At 57.2% G+C, this 13,400-nt stretch overlaps 6 protein-coding genes across 7 annotated transcripts; 3 read left to right on the plus strand and 3 right to left on the minus strand.

Annotated features, from left to right (window-relative positions):
- Positions 1 to 913: 913 nt before the first annotated feature.
- Positions 914 to 1,777, plus strand: SDRG_10032 (hypothetical protein; the record flags this gene model as incomplete). The annotated part of the gene is made up of 1 exon (XM_008616003.1): positions 914 to 1,777. The coding sequence occupies one exon, from the start codon at positions 914 to 916 to the stop codon at positions 1,775 to 1,777; it is 864 nt and encodes a 287-aa protein (XP_008614225.1).
- A 1,926-nt stretch (positions 1,778 to 3,703) lies between these two features.
- On the plus strand, positions 3,704 to 4,585 carry SDRG_10033 (hypothetical protein; the record flags this gene model as incomplete). Its single annotated transcript, XM_008616004.1, has 2 exons — positions 3,704 to 4,039; positions 4,067 to 4,585. The coding sequence occupies 2 exons, from the start codon at positions 3,704 to 3,706 to the stop codon at positions 4,583 to 4,585; spliced, it is 855 nt and encodes a 284-aa protein (XP_008614226.1).
- A 13-nt stretch (positions 4,586 to 4,598) lies between these two features.
- On the minus strand, positions 4,599 to 6,092 carry SDRG_10034 (hypothetical protein). The gene is made up of 6 exons (XM_008616005.1): positions 6,025 to 6,092; positions 5,767 to 5,978; positions 5,381 to 5,710; positions 4,965 to 5,337; positions 4,781 to 4,914; positions 4,599 to 4,733 (listed from the first exon to the last, which is right to left on the minus strand). Exons 1-6 carry the CDS (start codon positions 6,068 to 6,070, stop codon positions 4,644 to 4,646), a joined length of 1,185 nt encoding a protein of 394 aa, XP_008614227.1. The 5' UTR covers positions 6,071 to 6,092; the 3' UTR covers positions 4,599 to 4,643.
- A 312-nt stretch (positions 6,093 to 6,404) lies between these two features.
- On the minus strand, positions 6,405 to 7,208 carry SDRG_10035 (hypothetical protein). The gene has a single exon (XM_008616006.1). The coding sequence runs from the start codon at positions 7,107 to 7,109 to the stop codon at positions 6,480 to 6,482; it is 630 nt and encodes a 209-aa protein (XP_008614228.1). The 5' UTR covers positions 7,110 to 7,208; the 3' UTR covers positions 6,405 to 6,479.
- Positions 7,209 to 7,689: 481 nt separating this feature from the next.
- Positions 7,690 to 9,346, minus strand: SDRG_10036 (hypothetical protein). The gene is made up of 6 exons (XM_008616007.1): positions 8,879 to 9,346; positions 8,696 to 8,828; positions 8,502 to 8,652; positions 8,175 to 8,455; positions 8,010 to 8,121; positions 7,690 to 7,960 (listed from the first exon to the last, which is right to left on the minus strand). The coding sequence occupies exons 1-6, from the start codon at positions 9,310 to 9,312 to the stop codon at positions 7,722 to 7,724; spliced, it is 1,350 nt and encodes a 449-aa protein (XP_008614229.1). The 5' UTR covers positions 9,313 to 9,346; the 3' UTR covers positions 7,690 to 7,721.
- A 302-nt stretch (positions 9,347 to 9,648) lies between these two features.
- On the plus strand, positions 9,649 to 13,202 carry SDRG_10037. 2 transcript variants are annotated; one of them, XM_008616008.1, is made up of 13 exons: positions 9,649 to 9,705; positions 9,754 to 9,880; positions 9,923 to 10,021; positions 10,072 to 10,362; positions 10,407 to 10,496; positions 10,545 to 10,673; positions 10,720 to 10,938; positions 10,985 to 11,285; positions 11,333 to 11,426; positions 11,475 to 11,990; positions 12,040 to 12,656; positions 12,707 to 12,896; positions 12,941 to 13,202. In XM_008616008.1, the coding sequence occupies exons 1-13, from the start codon at positions 9,701 to 9,703 to the stop codon at positions 13,167 to 13,169; spliced, it is 2,907 nt and encodes a 968-aa protein (XP_008614230.1). In that variant the 5' UTR covers positions 9,649 to 9,700; the 3' UTR covers positions 13,170 to 13,202. The 2 variants fall into 2 exon arrangements, with proteins under 2 accessions (XP_008614230.1, XP_008614231.1); XM_008616009.1 differs by having other exon boundaries at positions 9,772 to 9,880.
- Positions 13,203 to 13,400: the final 198 nt, after the last annotated feature.

The following is a 13,400-nucleotide window of genomic DNA, read 5'->3' on the forward strand; positions in this document are numbered from 1 at the left end:
GTCCATTGCGCCAGGTCGCCTTGTCGAAACTGGATACTTGCCGTGATACACGTCAAACACAAGTTTATTCCGTGCGCACGACGCTACCATTGACGCACGATGACGTGGCAACGTCACAGCAGCGATTCATGAGCTGTGATTTTTCAAGTCATCCCCGCTTCACCACGGTTGCGAGTCACAGAGAGTTGTATCAATATACCATTTCAAGCCGAGACTGTTATGATAGCTAAAGTGAAGCGAGCTCGATTGATGTAACATGCTTTCTTCAGACTCTCATTGCCGGAGCTGTACCGCATTGTTGAACAGAGTGGCATACCGCCAAAGGTAGACGGTGATGTTTCGTCGCATACCCAGCTGATCTGGGGTACTTTGCACTTGGTGAGAACTCCATAACGTGCTCTTTGTTTGCAATCGATCGTTTCTTCACGACCTTTGAGACTACATGATCACCGACCCCTTGAACTTGCAGAATTCTTAGCGATGCCTATACTGGTGTAAGAACCATTCGCATGATAGTCCAGTTCTACACGTTCTTCGAGGCAAATCGGTGACCTTACCACGGACAAGGCGGTGAACCAGCTGCATGGTCTCTGCTGACCATGTGTCGCAGCTCAGTGGATCGTCAATCAAACAACTGCGACCGATCGGTGTACTAATCAATTGGCAATTTGTTCTGTCGTCCGACAGGCCACGACAAGGGACTGAGATTCGCTGCGGATCGTATCGGACGAACACCACCAGCCCAAGTGACGTCACAGCGACCGAGTCAGTCCAGCGTCGGACAATCTCGTAAATGTAATGTTCTAGCATGGTATACTAGTATGAAGGTAATTCACAACATGCAAAAATACAAATCATGTTGAAAACCAACACCACTTGTCCGACACAACTCAATTTCACTCGCAGTCGAACAATGGTCGCGCTCTCTGCTCTCGGCACCTTCCTCCTCGCTGCTAACCTCTCGTCTTTTGACCCGACGACCGTCCGTCCCACTGACGACACCAATAAGACGATCTTCGCAGTCCGTGCCGACTTGAGTCGTGGGCGATTCGCATCCGCCAAGCCCGTCGCCGCCGTCACGTTTCCCATCGCGGACGTGACATCAACCGTGTACGTCTCGCGTGAGAGCTACGCGCGCGCAACCGAAGCCGTCAAGCCGTCTGAAGTTGTCGCCAATTTTGTCAACTCGCTGCTTTTTGCTCAAAGTAGCGCCGCCCGCGAGTGTTTGCCAAACATTTACGGTGCGTCCAAGCTCAACACGTCGTTTGAGTTTGAGTTTTCGGACAAGCCATCGATGACCACGACGCTTGAAGCCAAACCCAATACGACGACTGCGACAGTGGTGCAACTGGCACCGGGCACAGTGAGCCAAGTTGTCTTCCGCGTCAACGCGGGCTGCTTGGACTACGCGACGCTCGCGTGCAACTTGGACGCGGCGTCGGGCGCCACCTCGTTCCGCATCGGCGTGACACGCGCCGAGTACTTGGACCTACACCCGTCGTCCTTGATGGCCATGTGCGGCAACCAGTGGGACTCGCGCCCGGTTGACATCGACCCCAACGTCAACATCGCGTTCGCAGTACCGTCGGGCACCTGGGTGGCGCAGACGGTCGCAGACGACGCCAAAGCCTTCTTCAGCTACAAGGCGCCAGCGACGACGACGACCAAGCCATCCAGCATCGCACCGACACCGACGCCGACACCGTCCGCCGCCTCCACGTTGTCGCTTTCCACGAGCGTCTTTGCATGCCTCGCGGCGATTTGGCTCATCCAATAGAAACGTGACGGCAGGGTGCTCAGCGCACGGTCGTAAGCAGCACCTACCACCGCACCGTGAAGAAATCGATATGGTGCATACGTCCGACCGAGCTAACCTTTAGGTCTGGGAGGGTTAGCAATTTTGAAATGACTATGCGGACGGCCCAACATAGTACGATGAGCGATCAACTCGACAACCTTTTGTTTTTGAGGCGTTTCACTAGATGCAGGGCTACGTTACCTGTAGTATACTTGGTGTCGTCTCGCGAGGAGTAACTGTGCTCGTTGTCAATGCGTGATACGAAAACGGTGCACGCATATTTCGAGTCTTCGTGCAGAAGAGAGCGCTTGGCACTGCGACTGCGGGCGTTGGTTTCGATCTCGGCATTGGCGATTCCGTCGCATCGGCCAGCGCTGGAACATGACAACACCGCAATGACAATTCACCCAAACTCAAACTCCTGCATTACATTAGGGAATACTGAGGTATTGCGACGCCGTTTGCAGCCCATGCACGATCGCCCTCGATAATCTTTATGCAATGCCACAAGGGACAATATGTTGTTTGACGCTTTTTGTGAATGACTGGCTACACTACCGAAGCGCCACTGGGCAAATTGATGGGGTTGGCATGATCTAACAAGGCATTTCACGGTAGTGGCTTTATACCTGTCAATACATTGTTTCATTTGTTGCCAGTTTGTTGCGGTGACCAGCCGACATTTGTTTGCTTCTGGACGTCGACAAAAACGTCCAGAAATAGAGTGCTTTTGCTACCAAGATTTCTTCTCACTAAGCTTATTCGTAGAGCTGACGAGTAGCACGTACGGGCTGGCCGCAGGTTTATGGCTACTAGCGTATTATTCACTATCGGCTGGAACATGCAAAGAAAATCAAACGCGTTTACGGAATGAAAATGAGGCCGTACGATCTCAAAGGAAATATGAATCCATCAACAAATTGGACTGAATTCTTTGGTCGGTTATGACGATTGAAAAATGGGTTTGTACCATGCGATGCCAGCCTTCACATACATATGGTGTATTGTTCAACATCTCTGTCCACAACCGTGTAGACACACATATGCCCAGACATGTCTTGACAATCACTCGGCTTGTTAAAGATTATATATATATGAACGTGTTCCGCGTTATCTTCATTATGGCACAAAGACTTCGCATACGTAGCGCTACGCCTGAATGCGTGGGAGTTGGCACCAGCACTTGGTCGTTGGGAGTGAGCTGCGTACGGAGAGATCCATCCCGTGGTGGACCCATTTATCTTGCAGGCGAAGCGAACTGATATCTTTCGGGAGGCAGCAACCACCACCGTTTCAGTTAAGTGATGAACAAATGACGTACGAAATCACGGTGTCGTGCCCTAAACGCGATTAGCTGGTGTTTCTTCAGTCGCAAAATTACACTAAAAATTGGAGGAGTGTGTGGTCGCTGCAGAGGCCTGACGGACGCAACGACATCTCAACCGAGTTTGCACTAGAGTGCAATGCCTTTCCTAACGTTAGAGTGTTTTGAGACAGCAACAGGACGATTTTCTGATCCTGATCCTGCACTGCATAGCTTCAACAACGGTCGGTCGGCAGGGATATTCATTGAAACTAGCTCCTGTTCAATCGCTCACAGGTTTAGCGTACGTAGGTTCGATCCCATCGCCAGGATAAGAGAGGCAAGGGGTCCAAGCGCCGTCGACTCGTTCTCACCGACCGTTCATGCCGATCCGCCGCCGATTTACTCCATTTTCTAACGTCATGTCCACAGCAACATTCGGTGATAGCTTTCACTCTGCCATTGGAGTTCGGCAGATGCGCTGTACACGGACGAGGCAGCTGATGACATCCGAAGATCCACCAGCTGCTTCTACTCTTGTCACACTCAAGGCTCACCGAGGCGCTTCACAAGTCAATTTCCCACCCGCCCAAATCTACAAAATGGTCGCGCTCGCGGCCCTCGGCACGTTCCTTCTCGCTGCCAACCTCTCGTCCTTTGACCCAACGACCGTCCATCCCAGTACCGACGTCAGGAGCACGATCTTCGCCGTCCGCGCCGACTTGGTGGGCGGTCACTTCGCCTCCGCCGAGCCCGCCGCCAACGTCACGTTTCCCGTCGCTGACGCCGCGTCGACTGTGTACATTTCGTACACTAGCTATTGGCGCGCCGTTGACGCTGCGAAGCCTGCTCCATCCGTCCGCCAGTTTGTCAGCGCGTTGCTTTTCGAGGCGCCCATTCTGCCTTACACGTGCGCACCCACCATTTATGGCTCCACGGTCCTCAATGCCTCGGTCGTCATTTAGTTTTCGGACCAAATTTCAAAGACCAAGCTGCTCGAGGTGGCCGACCCCAACGTCACGGTGTTGGCGTATATGGACCTCGGGTCGCGGTCTGCGACCCAATTCGTCTTGAGCGTCGAGTCGGGCTGCTTGGACTTTGCGACGCTCCAGTGCAATTTGGGCGCAACGTACGGCGCTGTCGACTTTCGAATTGGCTTTACGCGGGCCAAGTACATGGAACTCAACCCGCGGTCGAGTATGGAGCATTGCGACATCTCCAAGCCCACTGGCCGCGGACTCGACATGAACGTTGCGTTCTCCGTGCCGACGGGCGACTGGGCGCGTCACACGATCGCGGACGACGCCAAGGCATTCTTCAACTACAAGGCACCGGAGAAGACGACACCGCCGACCGCTGCGCCAACAACCAGCACGCAGCGTCCCGTGACGGTGGCACCTGCTGCAACGTCGGCCGCCTTGTCCCTTGCAACGAGCGCTCTGACTGGCGTTTGTGTACTCTACCTTGTACTTGCCTTGTACTAGTAACCATTAAACAGTGCCCTTTCTATACATTATGTACACAAAAGAAGATTCTGTTGATTTAAACCAAAAATTCGGGAAACCGGTTGGGGTAAAAGTTGAGTCCTTCGACGGTATCATCTCGGCACAGCTTGCCACGCTGCTCGGCCACCTAACACAGCACGTAAGGCACTCCACACTTTCTATCTCTCGACGCACCTTGAGGTACTCGTGGGCGAGCGACAAGGATACGTGCATCTCTGTCGCCACGTCGTTGGACGTGATGCAGCTGTCTTTGGCCGTCCGCGCCAAGTTCTCGAGACGCACGGCCACCTGCTCTTCATTGTGCGAATCTACAACACACCAGCCTCGTCCGAGTGCGTCGGCCACGAAGACGACGTACCAGACTGGAGAACGATGAGACCGCCATCAAACTTGCGCACGTGCAAGCCCAAGTGCAATGGTTTTTGCAGCATCGCAGCATGGTACAGATCGTCGGGCGAGATGAGCTCCGTGCCCCGGGCGCGGTTGAAGAGGCAGTAGATGTCCGACAGCGTGAGAATGCCGCCGTGGCGCGCCATAGGTTCCTTGAGAAACTCGGCGAGCTGGCGCGCGAGCTGCTGGTGGTACGCGTCGCCCGCGTTCTCGCGTGTTACCGGGCTTGCAATGCCCATGTTGAGCAGGAGCGCTTGCATCTGCGTCGTCTCATCTGCGGTGGTTGCCTCGGCGGCCGCGCTGCTGTTGGCCGTCGCCACGTACCGCTCAATGAGCCCCACCTGCCACGTAACATTAGCACGTGCTAAGATATGCAGAGTCGACCATGTCCTTGGCCTTGTCCATGAGCGCGTTGAGGTCCGAGAACGACTGCGTCGTGAGCTCCGACGTCTGCTTTTGCTCCTCTTGGCGGCGCTGCATGATGCCACCAATGCCGGCTTGCATCGGGTCAAACTGCCGCGTCTGGAGACGGCGGTCAGCCAGCGCGCTCACCGACTTGGTGTCGGCCCACGCACGCCGGCACAGCGACGTCTCGAGCGGCACAAAGAACTCGTCGCGGCCGCCCGCTTTGAACGACAGCTTGAGCAGCTTGGACGCATTTTCGTGGGTGTAGTCGATCTTGATCTTGGACGAGCGTGTGATAAAGCCAGCCTCCTAACGCGCCCAACAATATGGTCGTGGGGTGGCAAAGAACCGTATCGGCGGTGTACCTTGCCGAGCCGATCGACGGCGGCCAGTGGCATGAAGAGGTTGGTGCCCGTGTCGTCCGAGAGCCATAGGAGGCGGTGCGTCGTAATCACGCACCGGCCATGGACGTACTGGGTCTTGACATGCTGGTCGTAGAGCGAGACATGGGACTGGCTGTAGACCTCAACCTCGGACGGCCAAAGCACTGGCCGGCCCGTCTCGGTAAGCGGTAGCGCTACACAGACGAGGTTACGCGGCCGGCGAGAGGGTGCAAGACGTACGCGAGAAGACGGCGAGGGCCACGGCCGGCGGCGCTTCGTCACTCATGAGGAGGCTTTTTGTTGCTGGCAATGTCCGGAAGGACCGCCGGATACATGAATTCCCATTTTTCTACCAATGAACGTGCGCGCATTGGCAACGGCACTCTGGATTGGCTGAAATGCTGACTCAGTGGCAGTACGACGACAATATTTCTCGAAAAGCCGAGTGAGCGGCGCTGCTCGGTACATCGACCAAAACTGCAGGTCCTTATATATACCCTAGCCGCATTGTACTATGAATGTGCCTACTGCTCTCGCCTTGTCCGTCAACGGAGCGCATTACGTAGCCGTTACAAACTAGTCTTCGCAAGTTAGGGCTTGGGGTTTTCGAGACTGAAACGTTGGACGATAAGACAGAATTCGTAGTTGTTAGTTTTATAAAGGCAGAGACGAAGACGCGATGCTCAGCTAGGAGCTTACTTGGGCACGTCGCGGAGTTCGAAAAGCTGGGCCGGGTCCGACGCGTTGCACGGCTTCATGTGCACCTTGGCATCCGCGCCCGACTGGCTGAGGCAAAAGCCCGTGTGCGTCACGTGCTCGATCGTCGTGAGGTTGGCCATCGGGTCGGCCGACCAGAGCTGGTTGCTCGCCGACGCTTCGGACGCTTTCGAGTCCCACTTGGCGCAGCCGTACGCGTGCACGTAGAGCTCGCCGTTGTCGCCCTTGAACGCATCGAGACAGCTCAGTTGGTTGTCGCGGTTGTTGAGGAAGAGCTGCCAGCTCGGGTTGTAGATCCACTGCGCGCCGTTGACGGCCGACGTGTTGTACGGCACGGCGTCGAGGCCGTCGCCATGGTTGCGGAGCATGACGTCGTCGTGGACGATGTTGACGCGCGCCGCGACGCCGCCTTCGACGCCACCGACCATGCCGTCCTCGAGGTTGCCGCCGTCAAACTGATCAAAGACGTCCGGCGCGCCCTTGGTGCGCGTGTGGTCGGCAGCGACGAGCGCGGAGGCGGCGATCAAAAGGAGGGCAGACAGCTGCATAGTGACGAGGAAGAGACAAAAGGTAAAGTGAGCAAGATGGGATCGCGTCCAACCCACCATGTGGCACAGGCTTCCTCGTAGACATGCCGCAGCATCTTGGTCGGCGGTGGCGTGCGCGGAGGACCGTACGTCCGGACGGCAATGCTGCGTGAATAATCTCAGGGCCCCATTACATCACGTCGTCCTACTGTGTACAGCGACGTCGTCGGGGTTTGAGATGGCGGCTGTCGCCGCCACGCCGCCACGGTCTACTGGCGCAGCCTCGAGAAACGCAGCGGCGCCACTTCGAGGACGGCGATGTGCCAAGTACCGTAGGTAGCGCCACCAAAGCACCAAAGGCCTTGGCGATCGTCCCGCAACCATCTGTTTATATCGAACACGAGGCTCTGCATCCCCACGTTCGATGGTCAGCGCCCGGCTCTCTTGTAGCACAACGTCGCGCAGAGGCTTGCTGGTTACAGCGGCCAAATCTCTGTCGCGGCAACGGGCTCGTCGCGTCGACGTTGAGAGAGGCGGAGGTGGTGTGTGAGACTCGGCAGCTGCCCACTGAATTTCCGTCCAGCAACGCGGCTTCCTGCGGCTTGCGAGGCCGCAGCTGCGCTTGCTTGGTCCATCAAGGAGCCTCTTGCATGGTCCGTAGTTGGGTGTCTCGGCAGAATCGACATGTTAAAATTAGGGCTTCAACGCATCGAGCTCGCCGTCTTCGTGGAGCTGCTGGATGATGTCGAGGCCGCCGATGAGCTCGCCCTTGATGTACACTTGCGGGTACGTCGGCCAGTTGGAGAACTTCTTGAGGCCTTGGCGGACCTTGTCGTCGCTGAGAATGTCGAAGTGATCGTACGAGAAGCCGTGTTCGTTGAGCGTCGCGATGAGCTGGCGCGAAAAGCCGCACTTGGGGGTACTTGGCGAGCCTACACATCTTGGTCAGCTCTCAGATGCTAGAAGCAGTCGATGTAATACCCTTGATGAAGATCATGACGGGCGCGCGCGAGATGAGCGCCGCGTAGTCGGGCGTCGACAAGCGCGGCTCCTTCTTGGCCACGCCGAGCTGGTCGGCCAAGTCGCCCTCCTCCTATTCGATGTCGCGATACACAATCAGAAAGCCGTGGTGTTAGAGCGTCGTACCGCCATCTCGGTGAGGATGTCGAGGCCGCCGATGAGCGACCCGCGCACGTACAGCTGCGGGTACGTCGGCCAATTCGACATCTTCTTGAGGCCGTGGCGCACCGAGTCGTCCGTGAGAATGTCAAAGGTCGAGAACGGAATGCTGTTGGCACGCAAAAGCTCGATCGTCTTGCGCGAGAAGCCGCACTTGGGCTCGGCCGGCGTGCCCTTCATGAAGAGCAGCACGGGCGCCGACTGCAAAAGCTCTGACAAGCTCGCAAACAGCGCCTTCTCGGCTTCCTCTACACACCAACTGCGGTCAAAGACGCGTCGGGGGTAACCAAGTACCTTCGCTCACGGGCTTGACGCCGAGCTGGTCGGCGAGATTGCCCTCTTCCTTCATTTCGAGAAGGATGTCGAGGCCGCCGACGAGCGACCCGTTGACGTACACCTGCGGGAACGTCGGCCAGTCGGAGAAGAGCTTGAGGCCTTGGCGCACCTAGTCGCCAGTCGCATCTCGCTCATGCAGGGTGACGTCGTACGGTCTCGTCGAGGAGGATGTCGAACGTGCCGCACTCAATGTTCTCGCTCTTGAGGAGCTCGATGAGCTTGCGCGAGAAGCCGCACTTGGGCTCGCTCGGGTTGCCCTTCATGAACACCATGACCGGCGACGCCCTACGTACGCCAAAGGTTGAGCGGGCCATATCGATCACAAGTCGCCATACGAGATTAGCTTTTCCAAGCGGCCGCGGAGCGCATCGTCGACGACGACGGGCTTGTCCATGGCCAACGGCGTCGCCTCGGCCTGGCGCTTGCTCGCGCGGTCGATGGCCTGCGCGAGCTCCGCGACCTTCATGCCCTCGATGCGCTCCAGCACCTTGTTGCCGAACGAAAGGATGAACGTCGGCACGACTGCGAGGCCAAACTGCGTGCTGAGCGCCGGCACGGCCTCGGCGTCGATCTTGACAAAGGCGAGGCGCGGGTGGAGCGCAGCGAGCTGCGTGAAGAGGACGCTGGCCGTACTGAGCCAGTCGCCCGTTGCCGACTGGTTGGACGGGATGCTCACGTTCTTGGCGTAGAAGAACATGACGTACGTCTTGGCGACGCCCGTGAGGGTCTTCCACTGCTCTTCCGACGTGACCTCGACCACTTGCTGCATCTTCGCTTCTGGCCAACCTTGCGTTGATGTTTGCTAGATGGCATACGCCACAAGTAACAGCATCAAAATGGTTGTTTGCGGCATAATCCTCTTGTATTCGGCATATTCAAGGTGGCATATGTGGCATACCAAGTCCGCCGAATTCTGAAAACAGCGCAAGACGAGGTCCTGGATTGGCTGAAATAAAGCAAATCACAAGCCGGCATGTCGATGTCGTGAAAGCAATTGGCTATAATTCGTTTCAAGGGAATACCTTTGTAAATCGATGCATCCCAAATAACCTGCCAAATCGAATGATCACAATCCGGGATATTTTCGAAGGAATTTGGGGATTTTCGAACTGCGAGCGACCGCGGCAGCCGAGTCCATTGACCACCGAGCGCACAGCATGAGGTGCGCCTGTCCGCCATCCCCATCGCTGCTATATGCGCTCGTCTCTAGCTCTCTCCATGACGGTAGATCCGCGACCACGAGCCATTGCCCAGAGCGATCCGGCGACACATCGCCTGCAAGCCATCGGCAGCGGCGCAACAGCGTGTCGACATCTGCCACTGGCCCGCCACCTGCCGTACTGTCATGCTAGTGTATGCTGGTAGCTCACTCGGGCTAGGCGTCATTGCTGGACGTACCACCCGCCGAGGACAAGGTGCTCTGCGATTTGGATCCGCGATACTTTACGCCGCATTTCGACCCGATCGCCCACGTCCTTGTACGTCTCGACGCCTCGACCACGCCCGCGGCTGCAAGTGGCTGTTGTAGGAGTCGTTGCCGCTGCAGGCGGACGAAGTGAGCGATTTTTTGCAGTCGCAGATTGGCGTGCTCGATCTCGCCAAGGACGTGGTGACGGCCAAGCTCGCCGAAGACGTCCAGCGCAACCACACGACGTTCATCCAAGGCATGAACCAAGTGCAAGACGTCGACTTGGACTTGACACTGGCGCTGATCCAAGTCAAGAACGGCCGACGGCTCCTCGCGAGCGCCAAGCAGGACCTCGTCATCAACCATCTCGAGCTGGTCAAGCTGCGTCGCAACCGCGACCGTCTCCAGACCGTAGGCGTCCCACTTGTACACGTTCTAGTACGTTTGTTGTCTAGATTGTCGACTTTAGCTCGCAGATTCTGGGCTTTGTCCGCCTCGAGCACGACATGTTGTCGCAGTTACAAGAAAAAGACTATGCGAGCGCGGTAAAAGCACACAAATAGTGTCGATACACTATAAACCGGCACGACTAGGTGGCTACGTGCATCGACATTCGCCGGCAGCTCGACCAATCGCGTGATCTGGATCGGTTCTTCATCCTGCGGCCCGTCCGTCAGCGCATGGTCCACGCCCTCCTCGAGCTGCGCCAGCACTTTGAGACGGTACGACGCGTCACCGAATATAGCTTCAGCCTTTGATGACGCGCAGGCCCTCGTGGGACTCCTCGAGTCGTTTGATTCGGCAGCATACGGCAACCTCTTGCGCGCCATCTTAGCGCTGGACGCCGAGCGGTCGGCAACGTCGAGCGTGCCGCAAGTGATTGTGCGGGGCATCGAAGACCTCTCGCGACAGCACATCCAGAGTCTCTTTACCGACGCGACCGTGCGAACAGCCAAAAGGGACAAGCCCACGCAGTCGGTGGCCATCGTACCGCACTTCCTTCGCTGTCGTGGTGGTCATGGGCCCTGGCTAGATGCTCGAAGACCTGCTCGCGTGCTACGAGAAGCTCGTGGGCCTCTTGCACGGCTACTACCTCATCACGCAGTGGCACCGCGATCCATTCAGCGACAAAAACACCGAGTTGGCATACTTGCATCGCTGCGGCTTGGATGACGCGCCGACCGAAGCGACCAATCAATCGCCGTCGACGACCGACCCTCTGCACGAAATGGCCGCACAGCACGCCGAGGCGTATGCGCAATATCGAAGGATCGTCTGGGAGCAAATGCAGCAGAGCGTCGGGGACCTCCTCGACCGCTTCCCACTCACCAACGGTGCCGTCCCTGCCGTCCTGAGAAGGATCCTGACGTACCGTGCGTAGACTTCAAGATGGAGCACCTCGTATCGCTCTCCCATGCGACCCTTCGGCTGATTACGATTGGGCACGAGTTTAGCGGCGACGACGCGTCATCCAAGTACGCACACGCGCGTCATCGACCATTGGTTGACATATCGTCGAGTAGGCTTGCGACAGCGTTGAGCAACAAGTGCCGGAGCTTTCTCAAGCTCCAGCAAAAGGACAGCATCGAGCTCCTCCGCATGCTTTTCGACACGGAAAAGTGGGAACGACTCTCCGTCTCGGTCGAAAACCACACCGGCGGCATCCCCGCTCTCTTGGAGCAGCGCTCGGGGTACTCGCTCCCTGATCTCCAGGTGGTGCAGCGCCTTCCGGAGCGGCGTGCCAGCGACAGCGTATTTGCGCACTACCGCGCCAAGGGCAACCCATTTGCGCTCTGTTATCGCGCGACCTTCCTCGTCGTGCCCGCGATGCAGCGCTACGCGTTCGAGACGAAGCGCCATGACTTTGCATCGGACCCGGTCGCCGACGAAGAAGACAAGATGATCAAGAGACTGATCGCGATGGATCCGTACTTGCGCGGCGAGTCGGACTCGAGTATGAGCTCGCCGTTGACCGAGGAGCTCATTCGGTTTGGCTCCAAGCACGTCATGTCGTCATCGAGCCTCTCGGGCTTTTTGCGGTGCCCACTGTTTCTTGATACATTCTTGATACTAAGCGCGCCGCTGTAGATTTTGCGGTGTGTACATGAAGCTCATGGAGCAGCTACCGCATGTGGCGTGGGACATCTTTCTTGGGCTTGCGTCGCTCTTTGACTTTGTGTTTTATGCGACGCTGACGACCGCATGCCCCGACAACTACCTCGCGCGCCTCTTGACGCGCCAAACGCCGAGCGACCTCCAGTGCGAAGAGCTTCGCCAGCAGTTGAGTCGCATCCAGTCCGAGTTTGGCCTTGGCTTGACGGCGCAGTCGGTGCCCGTGCGCGTGACGCAGCTCCCGTCAGCGATCGCCACCTCGAGCGACGCCAACCGGTTTGCGTTCGTCGAGCGCGTTGTCGCGATCGAAGCGCTCGTGTTCCAGTGGCACGTGTTTTCGTCGCTCCACGCGTCGTCGCTGGCGCCATTTGTCCCCGCCGCGCGCCGCGAGATGATGGCGACGATGATGACGACGATGGGCGACGCAGTGAAAGAAGGCCGATCGTACGTCTACGCGGTCATGGCGCCGGCGCTCATTGCCGCGGCGTCGATCCCGAGCATGGTCGAAAAGGCCACGTGGGACACGCTTGATCTCTCAGACCAGCACAACGAGTATGTGGTCGCGCTCGTCCGTCGCTGTGGCATTTTCTGGGGTATTTTTCGGTATTTTCGTACTTTTTGGATAGCGCGAGTGAATTGCTAGGCACTCTACAAGGCTCGGCGGTCCCGATTTCCGTCCGCGACGAGATCTGGTCGTATGTGGTGCGGGCCATCATGGAAGCGCTAGTCGAGGGGTATGCCAGTGTGAAAAAGTGCTCGTTGGAAGGACGCGCTCTCATGTCGATGGACCTCATTGCGCTCCAGAACGGCCTCGATCTGATCAACCACGTGAGGTCCGAAGACGTGCCTCTTCTACAATCGGCTCAGATTCTGGTAGCAACCAAAACCAGACGCTATGGGGTCGGTCGTACGTCAACAACTACATCAAGGCCTACTATTTCCAGGAAGCCGAATTGCTGGCGTTCATTGCGGCCAACAAGAAGAGCTATCGCAAGGCGCACCTCGTGAGCTTGGCCATCAACGGCGTCTGCGGCCTCCGACGCGGGAGCCAAAAAGACCTCTTGCAGAAGATCGAGCACATTTACCGGTCTGGGACCCTTCTCTAATCTCAAGTTATCCCGATGCATGTGTGGCTGCCAGCGCCAAGATCGAAAACCGCCGCGTTTGATTGGCTGCCTGGCGAGGCGTCGGGTGGTTGCGATTGGCTGCTTGCGCCTGCAAATATCGATTGTGAGAGGTTGTCTTCTCTCTATGTGTTTGTATGGTATACGCTACCCAAGGTACTTGGCGCATAAGATGTCGGGGGCGCCATGCTGGCCTTTGGTTTCACTGGTGCT

Source organism: Saprolegnia diclina, assembly GCF_000281045.1.
Source record: "Saprolegnia diclina VS20 unplaced genomic scaffold supercont1.33, whole genome shotgun sequence".
In the NCBI taxonomy this organism is placed as follows: Eukaryota; Oomycota; class Saprolegniomycetes; order Saprolegniales; family Saprolegniaceae; genus Saprolegnia; species Saprolegnia diclina.